General features: G+C 34.3%; 2 protein-coding genes across 2 annotated transcripts in view; both read right to left on the bottom strand.

Moving 5' to 3' along the window:
• Positions 1-8,628, bottom strand: part of LOC128678290 (uncharacterized) — a 59,264-nt gene extending 50,636 nt beyond the window's left edge. The window contains exon 1 of the mRNA XM_053759728.2: positions 8,389-8,628. The gene's annotated coding sequence lies outside the window, so the exon portion shown is untranslated. The remainder of the gene's footprint in view (positions 1-8,388) is intronic.
• Positions 8,629-11,773: 3,145 nt separating this feature from the next.
• On the bottom strand, positions 11,774-15,659 carry LOC128678486 (ovochymase-like). Its single transcript, XM_064436597.1, has 2 exons — positions 14,810-15,659; positions 11,774-12,693 (listed from the first exon to the last, which is right to left on the bottom strand). The coding sequence occupies exons 1-2, from the start codon at positions 15,590-15,592 to the stop codon at positions 11,926-11,928; spliced, it is 1,551 nt and encodes a 516-aa protein (XP_064292667.1). The 5' UTR covers positions 15,593-15,659; the 3' UTR covers positions 11,774-11,925.
• Between the last annotated feature and the right edge of the window lie 2,139 nt (positions 15,660-17,798).

Genomic DNA, 17,798 nt, shown 5'->3' with positions numbered 1-17,798 from the left:
TTTTTAAAAATAATAACGTTATATTTTTATTTTGACGATTGCAAAAATAGTTCAGGCTGGTAAACTGTTTCAACTGAAAATCTGTTACGGAATCCAAATAGTTGTGAATATTTACGAAAAAAATAATTCGAAGGTTTCTGAAGTATAAAATTTGCGTAGAAGGTGTTCTATTACAAGAATCCATTACTCCGTAGACCTGACATGATTTAATTTCATGTTTGGGTCAAACTTAATTCGAAAGGTCATGTAATACGGCCCTTGAAATTCCGCTTGAGTCTTCGATTGCCGACATAAACCATCCAGGAGCACCATAAAGGGCCTCATTTCTTCAGGGTACATCGTAACATTTTATTATTCCTCGCATGTCTCTCACCCGGTGAAGATATCAGTCTTTGCAACTTTATCGACAGACATCAGTCTAGCTCAAGCTGAATAGATTCACGCTTTATCTTGTTTTTGAGAACGCTTTTGTCGTTGGCTGTGTATGTCATAGTCAAAGATAAAGTCTTTATCTTTGACTATGACGGTAGAGACAGCCATGAACTAAATTTCCTTTATTTGAAATATTTATACAGTGAATAAAATAAAGTTTTATTAAGAAGAGATAATTTGGTATATAACATAACTACCTATGTCTGTCTATAAAAAGATTAGTTGCTGCCCGCGGCTCCGCCCGTTACAAAAGTAACCTATGTCGCTCTTCACCCTTCCATCTATCTCCATATCCTAGGCGTTGTCCATTTAAGAACTAAGTACCTACTTTGCGCAATTTTGCACTTCACACAGTGGTTTATTTTATTTCAATTTCCAATCTAAATAACTTAATTTCTTTTTCAGTAGTGAGGAATGGTTGGAATAGGTAGGCAGGTATGTGTAGAATTATTCCCTAGAGATACAGTATTTCCGTAGACATACTTTTTAAAACACTACGTTTTTATTGCCTAGAGATACACTTTTAATTAACCCGATCAGTTCTTCCTCTACAATGCACTATTCGGTATTATCACTAATAGTAATTTCAATGTACTAATTTAAATCTAGCAATTGCCAACGTCAAAAAAACGGTCATTTCTTAAAGAAAGTCACAGAAAATCCTCGATTAATAACTCAGGGGTGTATTATTCTCACAATCTGTATAAATAAATCAGGGTTTCTTTTGTGCCTAAATGATGGATAGCGTGCGAGTCGACGCAATTTGTTTCTTGTTTGTTGCACGTACAAGAACAAATGTGAGGGATATATTTACTTATATTTTAGCATACTTTCTTTACTTTACCCAAATTTTTCTTATGTCAAATTTTTCATACTAATCTGTATCCGCGAGTCCACAAAAAAAATACTTTACTTAGCACATGACATTGAATTTGGCAACGATTTTACGTGGCCGCCTTCCTGCCCTTTTGGAAAATGTTGAAAATGTATCAGCTATAAAAGGTTCTTACTAAAGAGTAAAAGATAATAATATGTAATATTATACAATTAAAGAGTCGTATAATGTAATATTATACGACTAAAGAGTCGTATAATGTAATATTATACGACTAAAGAGTCGTATAACATTACATATCGTTTAGAGTGAACCAATTTTATGGCGGGAAACACAAGCATGAGACAACTAGATGTCAACATATAATTTTATAGTTGTTACACAAGCGAATTATTTAAAAAAACTATTTTCGAATAGGTACAAGTACCACAATCAAATCTGATAATTTTCCCAGTGTCTTCTTCAGCCATTGAGCATCGGCACCACTTCGTTCCTCGGTCTTCTACATTCTTAGTTGTCAAAGTATCTAATAGGTATACGATATCCTGCTGTATTACACACAGATAGACGTTTCTAAGTTCGTGTTTGTTATTTAACCCAATAAATTCTCTTAGTTTCACTCAAGTTATTAACATGTATATCCGCTTTACTTAACCACATAACATTAGTTATGTGATGCTTTCATAAAGGATCTTCGTTGGGTTCTGGTTAAGCAGGGCTTAAATGCGTAATGTTAATAATGTGCAGAAAACCGTACAACTTTCATGAGTTCAAAGGTATATATACATCAACAAAACAGATTAACTTATGACAGTTTACATATAATTTTAACACCACATGGATTCTATCTCTTTTATTTGAGGATACCCTGTGATGCCCTAAACTTCAGTTTATAAAAAAACCTTCAAATGATGATTCGACTAAGATTTCATGATTGCTGTTATTTCGTCTCAGTAAAAACATCACATATAATAGAAAAACTTTAATTCGCAGATTAAAGACGTAAAATAAAAGTATACATAACTAATAGGTATATAACAAATAAACTGACAACATTTTATCTTACCATTTCAAAATAAATGCTAAGTAAGTACCTACATATAAATGTTGCAATTTGTGCCGTGCAAGTACCCAAGAAACTCAGCATTTGCCGACGAACTCTCAAATTGTGAAACATGAACTGCTCAAATTGGATGGAAACCAAATTTTTCGCTATTACCGTTTCATAGGTGTATTTGTGGAGTTTGTTGACTAGCCGTCTGCACAATTACGAAACGTGACAAAGCCAAAGGTATTTCTGTCTTGGATCGATATAACAGTAGGGCTAAAGTGATACAGTCTATCATGGATTTAGGTTATTGGGTCACAATCTAGTCCATTAAGTTTTAATATAAACTGCTTAACCACGCCGCTGTTTATAGGTACAGTCTCGTAAATAGAATGTAAAGCTTTTGTGAATCTTATGTGCTTTAGCTTCAAAAATTTATATTTTTATATACTATACATTTTGTGCTTCTCAGCTACTCTTATTTGTAAAACAATTTGGCTTCGCTCGCGTGGGAATATCATGATAAAAAGTATCCCATGTCCGTTAGAAAAAATATAGCTTCTGTGGAAAGAATTTTTGAAACCGGTTGAGAGCCGAAGATTGTTATTACGTTCCTTCAAGTGAAAGAACGTTCGTTAAGTTGGTTATACATCTTACAATCTACGACACCGAGACTTATGATTAGTGTCATCAAGAAAATGAAAAACAGAGCGACATATTAGAGTATGTTAAGAAAGTGAAGTTTAAAAGGGATTTTAACGAGCTACATTTGTTTGCTATTGCACCAAATATAATGACAAACCGAAAGGAGATAGCGCCCTCATTTATTTTCTTCCCTTTCTTGACAGACTGTAAGTTTTGAAACGTTTTAACGATAAAAAAATCAGTCAGTCCATTCAAACGAAACCAATATAAATCGTTCTTCAAATAAATCGAAAATGTTTCCAAATTTGTAGTGGTTGTTTCGAATGGATGTAAAAATTTGGATATTTTAAACTTTTATGTTTGTCTAATAAATGTGATGATTTCAATAAATTTTGATTCCGATGCATATTTTTGGTTTACGAAATAATAATCTCTTTAACATACCTGAACAAAACCGCAATTAATTACTGGAAGCCGCGCCAATCAATATGGAAGGTTCAGCTTTTGATAGCGGATTGCCCATTAAATTCGTAATTGCCACACACTATTAAGTTATTAATCACAAAGATAATAAAATTAAATATTGTTAAATGTGTACCATTTAACAATATTTAATTTTATTATGCATTTTAATTAAATGAATATAAACAGTCTATATACTCGATTCACATCAGACAATTATATTTTAATTATTACAATAGAAGACATTGCGTGAAACAAACCTTTTAGTTCGTTATTAATTTTTCTTCTTAAATTATTATTTATTTATTTATTTAGAATTAATGAAGGAAACGTTTATTTACAAACAACTAGATGTTATGCATAAATAGATTATAATTAGCCATTCAATATATAATGTAAACTAAGTTTAGTTCACATTATATATTGGTAAATAATATTTGTAACTAGCTGAGTCTTGGATTTCCGCTGCTGTAAGTTAGTTCATACGTGTTCTACTATTTTTTTTTCGTATGTTAATTTGAAAAAATAAACTTTGTTATTCATAACATGAGTAGAATAAATAAATAAATGAAAAATACTGTCATTACTGCCATTTACGGTCATTATTGCTGGAGAAGTGCTTGTTATAGTGATGACGACTTTTGAATTTGACTCATAAATTTATATAACTAACTTTTGATTATAACCTATTTTAGTTATGATGTATATTCGAATGCAATGTATTTTGTCTTATGAATAAAAAAATTTACAATTACAATTTATTATTTTATTACAATAATAATAAAAATGTAACAATAATCTATTGCAACAAAAAGATTGCCACCTGTGTAACAAGGTAACATTGGAGCATTGAGTGGCGATTGTGGACAAATCGATAAGTTGAGTATTGGTGTTTGATTGGCAGCCGCTCGATATCTGTCTAATGAGAGAAACAAAAATAACGAATATGCCTGATAATAGATAGATAAATTGATAGATTAACTGAAGCCCGCGTTGTAATTATTTCAAAACCTTACGTTTGATTTTATGCCCGGCAGCGCTATCTACTTTATAAAGTGCCGTTGTCAATCAGACTTTTGACCAAATCCTGCGAGAATACTAAATATAAAAAGGACAAAAACAAATTTCATTAAAAAAAGGCCCATCCGTTTGAACCTGAACATACAAACTTTCGATTTTATAATATTAATAGTAGTATGAACTGTTTTGACGTGACAACGTCTTAAATTAGGTTGCGGCTGGGAGTCACTTATGAAAAAGTGTAACGCCCGGTAACGTTACGATGAGTCACCGAACGAGAGAGAGGCCCGCCGAATGCCTTGCGTCTCTCTCCCACTCAACTATGATCGGTCTGCCGCGCGCGTAAAAAGACGTTGTCACGTAAAATCTTCGCCCGTAAAACCGACTTTACAGGCAACCATTTTTTTTTTTGCACCATTTATAGAATAATAAAAGTTATAAGTAACTAGTTATTCAAACATAAATAAGTTACGAGTATGTCCGCTCATGGACAATATTAATAAATAAAGTTTGAATAAATAAATAAATAAAATAAAAACACCTACAAAAACCCGTGCATAAGATACCTTTTCCCGTGGAATGTCACATTATGTAATCATAATCTTTTTTTTCTCTGGCTATTTTGTTTTAATTAAGTTCGTGTGGCGTCACTCCACGACACAATACTTGATGTAATTACCATAGGGCACTCACGTCACGCGACATTCCGAGTGAAAAATGGTAGAATAATCGTGGTGCTGTTTACAGATTTACATAAACAAGTAAGCGCATTGCATAGTTCAGATATAAGGTTAACTTTATATACTTATGCGACAATTCCAAAGAAGTTCGACATGAGTATAGAGAAGTCTAGAATAACAGAGGGACAAAGTTAATCCTACTTATAAATGCGAAAATTTGTTTGTTACTCTTTCACGCAACATCTACTGAACCGATTGTCATGAAATTTGGTACAAGGGTGGAATATAACTTATACATAGGGCACTTTTTATACCGAAATTCACCGGGAGCCCCGGGGCGCAGCTAAGGTACATACATTTATTTACCTATGTAGGTATTTCAGCTAGGCATTGTGTTACGTTGTAAATAGATCAGAAATAAATAAAACATGGAATAATCGATTTTCGATTCATATGGAATATCGATTTGCCAGGTGAGCATATACCTACGCCCTAATTGTGAGTTTATTTGTTAATTTTTTAACAAAATAAATAATATTTTGTTAATTATTTTTTAAATAATTTTGTTTTATCTTAATTACTGCCGGATTTTCACCGTGATAAATGAAAGTCGAATCAGAGAGATGATCGCCGACGCAGTCAGGTATCGGTATCGTTCATCGATTACAATACGACCCAATACACTAGTCAGCAAGGTACTTCATGCTTAAACGCACTTAATCTGCTGTCAAGTGTCAGTAGGGTTGACAGAAACAGGAATTACTTTCGGTAAAACAAATTATTTCGGGTTATTTTTCTTTTTCCAAATTACAAATGGTCGTCGACAGAAAATAATTTTCTTTCGTAAAAAAATGAAACTATTTTCATATAGGTTTAAGCAATAAACATCTGCTTATTGTAATATAGACAACAAAAATGTTACACGTACTATTTATGACTCTAGTTTTTTTTTTAACGTGTGGAAAGACCCTCGTCCCGTCCATCCGGCCACGGGAAGCCGGACAGGTGTGTGGGACTTGAACCCACTAAAACCACACGATGCCAACGCCAACCGCATTTGTGCCGGGACCATGTGCTACTCTCGCTCCACAGCCCCGGCACGGCGGCCGCTACCACGGCGGCCTCGGCTCGGCCGCTCTCATTTATGACTCTACTGCCCGAACTTAAGAACCAAGTGATGTTTGTACAATCAACCGGTTGTACAGTCAATTGTATACCCTGCAAAAACTCTATGAGATGGTGATAAAGGCGAATTTGCATTGAAGAATAGTTTGATATGCTGACTGTACTACTAAGCGCGTGAGTAATGGTCAGGGCTGATACATTGTGACGGCTGGCAACCCTAGTTAGAGAGAGACCTTTATGATATATAAGATCTGATAATGGACACCGAGGAGAAACTTTCGTATTATTGTGACAATAAACTAGGCTATATCTATATATCTTACGTTTTCGTTTGTTTATATTTTGTATAGTGTCTGTACAAAAAACAGGATTCATATAGGATCACTCGTGCGTCTGTCTGTCCGTCTGTCTGTCACAGCCAATTTGCACCGAATCTATTGGATTAAATAAGGTGAAATTTGGTAAGATGGTGTATTCCTATGACCCAAACACAGGTGTGGGGAGTAATAAAATATTTTTTTAAATAAGGGTGATATTCGGGACATAAATTAGGAAATTAAAAAAAGTTTTGTAAAAGATGAACATGTACGCTTTGTTGTTAGCCTAAAATTTTTGGCCCGATTATGCAATCAAAGTCCGGAGTATCCGTTAAGGATTTCATGCGAAAAACAATTTGGCAATTTACTATTCTAAAAACAGATTGAAACGGAATTATCCGGTACACATTTTTCATAAAATTCATTTGATTTTTGGAACTGCATTCCAGTGCGGAATTTATTCAAGAGAATTTGACAAAGGAGCTGGCTGCCTCGTTGTGCATTGTGCAGTGAATGATCGGAGATCAAATAGTCCCTGCCTGCCTGTGATTGGCTGCATGTTCTTCGAAGACAAATTGCCGGCGTGTATCTATGCAGGATTCATCTCTAGTTTAGAAGTGTAAGGAAAATGTCTATTGATGATAAACTTGGTTTTTAAATTAGCTGTCCTCCGCAGCTTCACTTTCTTAGTAATTTTGGCAATATGCTACCATATTGCCAAAATTACCAAGAAAGAAACTTATTGGCTTTCGAACAAGTATTTAGTGATTTTTGGTATAATATTAACAAAAATAAACAACCCTTTGTTAAATTAATAAATCGCGGCAAAATATTGTATATAGCTTAGATATGACCAAATCAAGTTACGTACTATTTACACGTGAAGTAGAAAATGAGTATACAAGACTAGATATTCATAAAGGAAAAAACATTTACGTCGTAACACACGCACGTCTCTCAACAAACAAAAATTGATTAATATCGGTTTATCCATTTGGAGTTATTCCACAAACGAAGAAGTTTTAACTAAAATCAAATCGCCACTCGATTTGATTTTAGTGTTAAACACAGATAGGTTGTAGAACCATAACGGAATCGGTGCCAAATTGTATGTCGAAAATAAGATGACTATGTCAGAGGATAAAATAGGTAACATTATTTATAACACGTCAAACAGAACACAAATACTGCCGAGAGGCTGAATAATTTATCAAACCAGACGCACACAGTGGTTATTTTATTCAGGTTTGTTTTCATAAAATGCCCTAGAATCGGTATTTGGATATAAGAGGTTAGTTTTTTTCTAAATTTAATATATATATATTTTTATTTATCTACTTCTTATGTTTTTAAGATTTCACTGAATAATTTATGCCATGGATAACACTTAGTTTTTTTTTACAGAAACTAGATTTTTTATTTACAATTTTAAAAATATTTTTCGACTTTTCCTATTGGAAAAGAAAATTTATATAACTTTGAGATAGTCTACGATAAGTTTATGTAGTCTACGAGTTACGAACCTTACTTGGGCTTACTTTGTGTGACGTTTGGTCCCGCCCTAGAATAAGACTCCATATTCATTCGTCATAAACACTCCATATCCTTTCGTAGACGTCATATGAGGCGACTAAGGCACACAGGGAATTTTATAACGCCTTGTAAAATCATAAAAAAGGCGTTGTAAAATCATCGCCAAATTTTCAAATTTTTAAGGTTTATTTTTACGCTTCGCAGCGTCGTAGCCCCGAATACAACTGGAAACACGTGAAGATGAGTGAGTGAGTGAGTTACGAACCTTATTCTACGCAGTGTACAACTTACCTGTTAACTTGAAAGTAGGGTAGCTCCTCAGAGGGAGAAAATCTGACCTCCAAAACATCCACTGTTACCTCTCACCACAACACTTATTTATGTTTTATTTAACTGTCATTGTTTACACTAAACATTATTCGAATAGAAGTCTATGAAATGAACACAGTAATTTTCATGATATTATCTTAGCTGAGTTTTGAAGTTACGAAGTTTTTCAGCGGGGACGAAAGACGTGCGTCCTCCTTGAAATCTTTTTACTGACTGCTGGACTGGAGTTACGTGCCGTGGTATGGAAGGTTGTTTGCAGGCTATCCCGTCGTCCTGGCTTCACTTCGGAAGTCTACTCGACGCGATGTGGCGCTATAAATGTATGAACGGCAACATACACACCGTATTTATAAAATAGGATATTGTGCTGCTTGTGCTGCTTTGTCGTATTTGTAGCTCAGCTAGGACGCCGGGTAAGCCGATTTGCGGTTTATTAGTGTAAGGGTATGGAACTTCAACGATTCATGTTGAAATATCCCGTTTGTTTAGCTTGAGCCGTAATCTGGCGTTATTGTTCATTGCAGTGCAACTTTAGAAATTAGCATTTTAAGAGCATTTTTTTATTACCTACTAACCTTTGTGCGTATGCATAAATAAATATTGGCTATAATAAAATATCATAAGATTATTATCATACTAATATTATAAACGTGAAAATTGGTTTGTTTGTACTTCTCTGTGGTCTTTCTTTCACGTCAAAACGTAGCATTCGACTGAGGTGATTTTTGGTGTGAGTCTGACAAAAATAAGGCACTTTTGCAACGGGCAACAGTTGGTATAAAAATATAACTCACAATATTGATTCTGAGTTATATCAATACAAGAAAAGTTAACATGCTAGTACGAGAAAATACCCAGCTGCGCATGAGGTCTATAAATCTTTCAGAGAATAAATTGTCTAAATAAAAGTGAAAATACATCAAAACTGCGCAGATTTAAGAGAAGAAAAATTACAAATAGGCAGACGCGGAGTACTTTATTTAGGTACGATCCGTCTGTTTATATTTCTGTTTGTTACGCTTTCACCGCTGGCCTGATTTTGTTGAAATTTCGTATACATATAGTTAAAGGTTCCCCGTGCAAGTTTACACAAGTACAACGTATATTTTTTTCTTAAATCAACCCCCTATTGACTATAACGGGTGTGAAAGTTTGTGTTCCGCTTTCGCAGGATAACTCATGCGGGCGAAGCCGCGAGCAAAAGCTAGTGTTACAATAAATTATGATATCGTATGTAAGTTACGAGTCTATCTGCAGTGCGAATATATTTGTACGAGGTGATAGCTCCCCTGGGCTTACACATGCTCCAGAGCCTTCAAACCAGGAGTGTTCCCGCGGCCTCCGCAGCCGGCGCCGGTATGACGAACTTTACAGAAGGGAGTTCATGTGGAAGAAGTTATGAAACATTTAGTTATTTGCTTGTTTCATACCTTAAAACAAGGTATGTACCGTATTGTATCCGAAATGCCAAAGGTAATGTACCTATGGTCGATGTTTAAGTCACGCATATTTCTGCAACCTGCTACTATAAAACTATATTCAGAATTTAAAAAATAAAAAGCACATGCTAAAATAGTATAAATGTTGATTGGAACGTCACTTACATGTTCATTCTCACTGCCAAAAGTCATAATTATAAAAATAAAAATATCATAATATTTTTAGAACTGTATTTTCATTTGTGATTCTATTCCTTTATATATCGTCAATGTCTAAAACGTCGCCCTCCTCAGCCTAAAAAGGTAAAATAAAGATATTGCGGAAAGGTATTAATGTATATGTGGAAAGGTATATAAGTAATAGGTATATGGTAAGGCGGTAATTATACCGCCGAGAAGAACCACCAAAAATAACTCTGTTCAGTTGGTGATATTTTGTAAATGTGGTTTGACAACTACGACCATTCGAAGTGGAGACGAATAAGTATGTAAGCGGAAACTGGGCTCCGACGCTCAACGGCTGGGAAGAAACCGGGAATACTTTCAAATGAAAGAGAAAGGTGATATTTTGTGAACGTAATTCTGAAAATAATATCTATTTATTCATAGACGAATCTCTTCATAGTCGTATTCCTCATGGCTGAGGGTCGTGGTCATTACGTGGAATTAAACATACATTACAACTTTCTTGGCATTAGGAATGGAATGCCATTGCCTTCTCCATTTCACACACAAGTTAATAATCAACCAGTGTGCAGGTTTCCTCACGATGTTTTCCTTCACCGGAAGCAAGTGGTGGTCTATGAAAACTACTATACATGAGTCAGATTGGTATACAAACTCATGTGGCACGAGTAGGATTCCAACCTGGGACCTTTCGATCCATAGGCAGGCGTCTTAACCATTCGCACCACACCACCACCGCTCTTAACCATTATACCACCACCGCATACACAAATAGCTGCTTACGATATTCGTAAGGCGTTTTATTCACTGAATACTTTCAAGTTAATTTGCTGTTATTTCTATTCAGGCGTCTCGTAATATTTCCATGCTCGTAATATTCTCGTAATATTTCGATATAATATTCATTTCTAAATTAAAATGTTTTATTTTAGTCAATTATACTAGAGCGAAGTCACGCTTAGGGTTTTATTGAAATTATTTTGTATGAAAACACACACATTTTGACTTGATAATAAACCAAGCTGTTCCTGCTTCCTGAGACCTCGAATACTATGCTTAAAAATAAATCTAAGAATTTTGCTTGTCTGTCGTCAATCCTCTTTGGGTTGTTGTCTCTCAGCTGTTAAAGCTTATATATATGTATACATACGTTCTTTGATAGTTATTTGTATAATGATATAGTTGTTGGTACCCGGATATGAGTTATCTGTTCAAATCACGAAAGAGTAGGTACCTCGGGCTTCGACGCTTAACGGCTAGGGAAGAAACTGGGAAAATCATGTTAAAACCTTCACATTACTGACCAGGATATGAGAAAATTATAATTTATGTCGCATATAAAATCTCTTTCAATTTGGAAGCCGCTTAAGGAGTGATTTAAATTCAGGATTCAATTACATTTTGAGTGGGAAAATAAATTGAATATCGTATGACCGCGTAGTCTGCGAGGTGCGCCCGATGCCGCGGCTCCTATTCCATTTCCATTTTAATTGATAATCTTTACACTTACTTTTTTATTCAGGAGTCACAGTTATCGGATAACCTCTTTGTTCCGGCGGAGCAACCGAGTGGAATCTTACTGATTTAACTACTTGAAAATTTCATCTCGTAGAGACCGAACTTAACGATTGTTGATAAAAAAAACACTGAGAAAGTATTAATATACTTTCTCAGTGTTTTTTTTCTTTTCATTGGTTTTGCTAGTAAACAAAAAAAATGCCTTCGTATTTGATAGGCGGTTGTTTAATTAATACATATATTTAAGTATAGTAGCATATACATAATATGTAAATATTGTAGTGATTCATTATGGCATTATGCGTAACTATCTAATTTGCACATGCTTAACAAAAAAATAGATCCACAATTATTTTTATTCACTCATTAACATCTTAGGATTCAGCATTTTTATAAACTCCAGTAGTACTTCAATTTTAGCATAATAAGATATACATATATTGGAATTACAAATTCCAGACGATGTTATTCCAACGAGTTTTCCATTATGAGTCACTGGTCCTCCAGAATCGCCAGGTGCAGTTCGCTTCGGTCCATACGAACACAACAAATTTTCCTTCACATTACAGTCTTGTACTGTCACTGCGGCCTGTCTCGGGGTATTCGGCAAAATTTCTGTCTCTGTGTGACCATATCCTGCTATCGTTATCACATCACCCAAATTAACTCCAGACGCACTCATTTGGATCGGTTGAACAAACTGATTGAATATTATCCGGTTATGCGTATTAAGTAAGCCTACATCGACAGCTGCCTCGTGGAATTCGATAGTTGTTGTATAACATGACTTGAAATTTGGATGTGTAAATTGGATATTACCATAACCTATTATTGTATTAGGGTAAAAACTCATGGCTTTAAAAGTAAGTTGTGGTTTACAACTGCAATGAGCTGCTGTAGCAATCCATTGCTCACTAATGATGGATCCGCTGCATCTGGTCATGGTGTTAAACGAGTATGTGATTTCTAAAAGGACCAAATACCTATGCTCCCCTGGTCGAACATCTTCACCTGAATATACTCTGGAATCAACTTCTGGTACACTTTTCGCTGTTACATCGACAATATTTATTGACACTAGTATCAAAAACGATAAAAATTGTAACATGATCATAGTCACCAATTAAAATATTCCGTGTAATAACTTCAAGGTATAGTTTTAAAATGTTTTCGTGTGACAAATACGGACTATTTATATGCAATATAGAATATTAAAGGAATCTATGGTATTTACATCTAATAAAATTTCTTATCATATTTGTTAATGACGTTGGTTAATAAATACTTGGTTAAAAATGTCGCATTGTTATAATTTATGTAAATTCTGTTACGTTTTGTGAATGTCATAAAATATTAGAAATATACTTCGCATTTTATAGGGAAACTTAGAAATGAAGAAAACATTTTGAAAAAAGATCTGAAGAGATCTGAGAGATCTGCTTCTCACCATAGAATCGATACGAAGTGAGACGCAGCGAACCAATCACACTGCGCCATTGTGACGCAACGACAACCACGCGACTCACTTCGAATTGATTCGATGGTGAGATGTGAAATGCAAACCTGCTCTTCGCTCACTGGAGAGCTTTACTCGTCGACAGGACGAAAAGGGAAACATGTTGGACATATTTTGGCACCAGTCAATAGTAATAGAATAGATTTCCATGGAGATTTATGATTTAAATCTAGATGAAATTTTAAACAATGATGAGGTATCGTCGTTTCGTAAAATTAGATGAATATAATAGTATAGAATAGTATATGGACAAAATGGAATAGAAAAAGTAAGAAGAAAGCGAAAAGTAGATTAACAGCATCAAAATCCAAATTCCGCTACCCTGGGTTTTGAAAGGCACCCGGAAAATCATGATTTATTTATTAAACAATTAGCTATTTGCCCGCGGCTTCGCCCGCTTAAATGCCCTCGGGAACAGATTTTTCTTCGTATTAAAATTGAATTGGGATAATTGAAATAAATTATCCATAGCGCTTTTAAAATACACATATCGCCATCTAGTGTTTTTTGTAAAGTTTATTTTATTAGCATTTAGTGCCGCCTATAATTAGCGATCTTCGATTTTTATACTTCAACAGAAAATGCTCATCAGGCTGAACAACTTTTGTTAAGGCGTCATTTCTTTATTTCCTATAGTTTAGCTGGACCATCATGGTTCTCCATTTGGTGTTCCAGTTTTCAAAATTATTTATACCCTATATATAACAAAAAAGTTTCATTCGAATCCGTACAGTACCTAGTTACAGAGATTAGCGTGTACAAACAGACATACAGACAAACAGACAGATTTAAAAAAAAATCTTACTCTATTACTATGACTCTATTGCCTAATTTTGTTTTTAAGTAAATATATATTTTTTTACTGTTTTATTATACATATGTATTGATAATAGAGATTACAAAAGTCAACCAAGGGAAAAAGCTTTAGACTCGTATCGTAAGCGATGAGCTAGCGACCTTTCCACCAATAAAACTGCCATACAGCTAAACGTGGCCTTTGAATTTTTCAACTCCTGGCTCTGTCTACCTCGTAAAGGACAAAGATGGGATACTATATCTGAAATTTATAATTTCTGCTTATCTGTGTAATTAATTTATTGGCGTAACTTTTATGAGAAAAGAAACAATATTTGATTTCAAGTAATATGGTATAATTAAATCATATATTAATTTTTCTTTCATCAGCTCTGGATCACAATTACAATAAGCTTCTGTTTTCCTTTTGACCTCGTACTTTTTGTGTACTTATATTGTTATATTACTGAGAAAAAAGCTTATATATATATATATATATATATATATATATATATATATATATATATAAATGGTAAGCCCTACTGGCATGACATTGTATAGGTTTTTATCATGCCAGAAGGGCTTACACAGGTGTGGTTCATTGGGCAAGTAAGTTAATCGTGAAGTAAAAAGATCGTGTCAATCATTGTAAATTAATTTCATCAGCATAAAACGGCGATATAGTTGGATCTTTGCCTATTACGAGTTGTTCCTAAAACGTCACTGTTCACCCTGAATCTCCAACTCTGAATTTTTACGCGCACGAAGTCGCAAATAACACTAAGTGATATTTAGTGGAGATATATAGATATATAGGTGAATTTTTTACGGTACCTAGCTAGAGTCGCTGCTCAAATGGAAGTGGGAAAGAACTGAGAGTGGGGGGCAAAATAATTAGATTTTTAATAGATTTAATACAATTTTATTCACTAGTTATCAACGGAATATTTAACGTTTTCATGAATTCCAGCAGCACTTGAATTTTAGCGTAATATGAAATGCAAGTATGATGATTCTTGCCTCGTTCACAATCTCCACACGATGTGATTCCGATGAGTTGCCCTTTATGTATCACTGGTCCTCCAGAATCACCGGGCCCAGTTCGCACGATTCCATATGTGCAAAATAAATTTTGCGGTACATCACATTTTTTTACTGTGCGTGCAGCCTGTTTCGGGGTTTTAGGAAAATCTTCCGTCTCTGTCCGACCGTACCCTGCTATCGTTACAACATCACCTAATTTCACTTCAGACATGCTCATTGGGATGGGTTGAACTAATTGATTGAATATTATCTTGTTTTCAGTTTTAAATAAACCTACATCTACAGCTGCATAATCAAAGACGATGTTTACAGATCCGCATTCGTGGAATTTAGGATGTGAATATGTTGTATTTCCATAACCTATTATTGTATTAGAGTAACTCTTAGCTTTAAATGTTATTCGTGGGTAACAAGCACAATGGGCAGCAGTTACAATATAATTCTCGCCAATGATAGATCCACTACAGAAATAATTACCGGTATACGTGTATATGTCGTCTTCACCTTTATCAATGTCTAAGTTAACCAAATACTTGTGCTCCCCAAATCGGACATCTTCACCAAAATATATTCTGGAATCAACTTCTGGTATAATTTTCGATATTACATTTCTAATATTTATTACTAGCACTGATATAAATATCGATAAAAATAGTAACAGATTCATTATTATCAAAGTTATAAATGATCGCGTACTTCAAGTATCGTCTTGAAATGTGGTCATTTGATTTCACACTGAATATTTATTTAAAATCAACACAATAGACATTTGAAATATTAGTGGAATTTTTATATTATTTATGTGTACTAAAATTACTTATCTATTTTGTCATAATATTGACGTCTGTTAATACTTTGCTAAAAATTTCACATTGATATGATATAAATTTATGTAAATGTTGTTAGACGCAATTGTATAATAAATGCATTTTTGTCGTCATTGAAAAAAATACTCCTTACACGTGTAGTGACGGAGGCTTAGGGTGCATACATAGCGCATTAGCACCACCATCGCATTTTTGTCAATTTCTTTTATTTATATAACCGAAAACTAAAAAACAATCTTAAGTTAGTTAGCACGAGATCCAATGTTTTTGAAGAAGTTTCGAAATTCAAAGTCAATAGCAAGGCAATTAATTGAGGAGCGGCTCTGCCAAAGAAAAAATGCAAACTTCTGAACAAAAACATTGGCAATGTTGATCAGTAGAGACTTATAAAAGTTTTACTCCACAAAACTTTTTCAAGTGGATAATATCTAATTTCCATAAATTCAGGAGTTCGCTTACATCAACCAATAAATATTTTTGTTATTGTTTGTATAACTGTTACTTTAATGAAATTGTATCCTACTAATTTTATGAATGCGAAAGTTTGTGAGGATGTATATGTGTGTGTATGTTTGTTACTCTTTCACGCAAAAGCTAATGGACGGATTGGTACGAAATTCGGTACACCGGTAGAATATAACCTGTAATAACACTTTTTATTCCAAAATTCCCCCGCGAGCAAAGCCCCAGGGCGCAGATAGTTATCTTATATTTTGATGTGAGAAGAGTTATTTCGTCGAATGTATTATATTCGTGGTACCGTTACATACAACTGCCGATCTGACCGCGGTGTTTTTTGCTGTAACCACTGAACGGAACGGCACGAGATCCAAATTACTGAGCTCTTGACCAACCGTAGAGCCAGGTCTAAATCGCGATGTTAAAGTTTTTTGGTTCTCTGAGTATATAATGATTCGTGTCGCTTCCATCATCTGGGGAGTCCGATGTTGCCGCAAAGACCGGCTGTGGCGAGGGGCCGGACTATATCCTCGCCGGTTTCACTTCCATAGTAGAGTGGCCTCTGCTTCGTGTATCGTTTGTTAATGTTATCTCTTGTAGTTAAATTAACTGTATGTATGCGTTAAGATTAGGGACCCTCTTCCTAGCCGTTACCGGTCGGCAGCATGTTTGACTTCCTTTTGCTTAGAAGGAAAATGTTTTTATTAAATATGTTTAATAAAAGCTATCTTAAATGAGCGACAGTTTCAATTTTTAAAAAATCAAATAAATAATGAGGTTCGATTGGAGAATTCAATTACTATCTCTCGTCTGATCGTGCGGTTAAATTATCAGCAGTGACGCCGCGAAACTCGAGATTCGCATATAAAATTTTGAAAATACGGCTGTCCTTAGACATTTTTGATACTATCGGTCTCGGTCATGTTTTTGAAACAAAATAATAATATTAATTTCGTTTCAAAGTAACTTTATTTTAAAACAGATTTTTTCATTTATTGAGTTCGAATGAGTTTCAGATTCCTTTTCAATAATGTAAATAAAACCACCATCTGCGTTAGAGTACATATGTGATTGTTAATTAACATTAAGACTGCTGGTACATGGACATCACCCGTATACTGCTTTCTGTGCATAATAGGAGATATACAAGAAAAAATATATGTGGGTTCTTTATAAGGCTAGTGGAAGCCGAATGTATGTTACCCGAGTTCTAGTTTATATTTTTTGTACGCGGATCTCAAAGACTTCTGGATATGATGCTGTTTCCACCATATTTAAATCAGATGTATTGTGAATTGTTTATATTAAAAACGAGTACAGATTTAGAATCAATATTAAATTTTAGTTATGTAATCAAAGTGATAATCCACGAGCCGAAAGGTACCTACATAATTCGGAAAAGTTATATTTATGCATTGTCTGTTTAATACATAAATTATATAAATTTCATATTTCATAGCTTTTATGATATTTTAAAAATGGTTGATATTTTATATTTTGAACTTACAACACCTTTCTTGTCGTAAAATGATAAAAAGAAACATTGCAATTATTAATTGTTATTATGGCCCGCATAATCAACATTCT

The sequence above is a fragment of the Plodia interpunctella genome, chromosome 19 (assembly GCF_027563975.2).
Source record: "Plodia interpunctella isolate USDA-ARS_2022_Savannah chromosome 19, ilPloInte3.2, whole genome shotgun sequence".
NCBI lineage: Eukaryota > Metazoa > Arthropoda > Insecta > Lepidoptera > Pyralidae > Plodia > Plodia interpunctella.
Note: the sequence above shows the minus strand (reverse complement) of the source record. Positions and strands in the feature narration are given on the sequence as shown.

Coding starts and splice junctions, on each gene's coding strand:
- LOC128678486 (XM_064436597.1), bottom strand. CDS start 15,592: ATGAATCTGTTACTATTTTTATCGATATTTATATCAGTGCTAGTAATA. Junction 12,694..14,809: donor ATATTCCGTTGATAACTAGT/GAATAAAATTGT, acceptor GGAATATTTTAA/TTGGTGACTATGATCATGTT.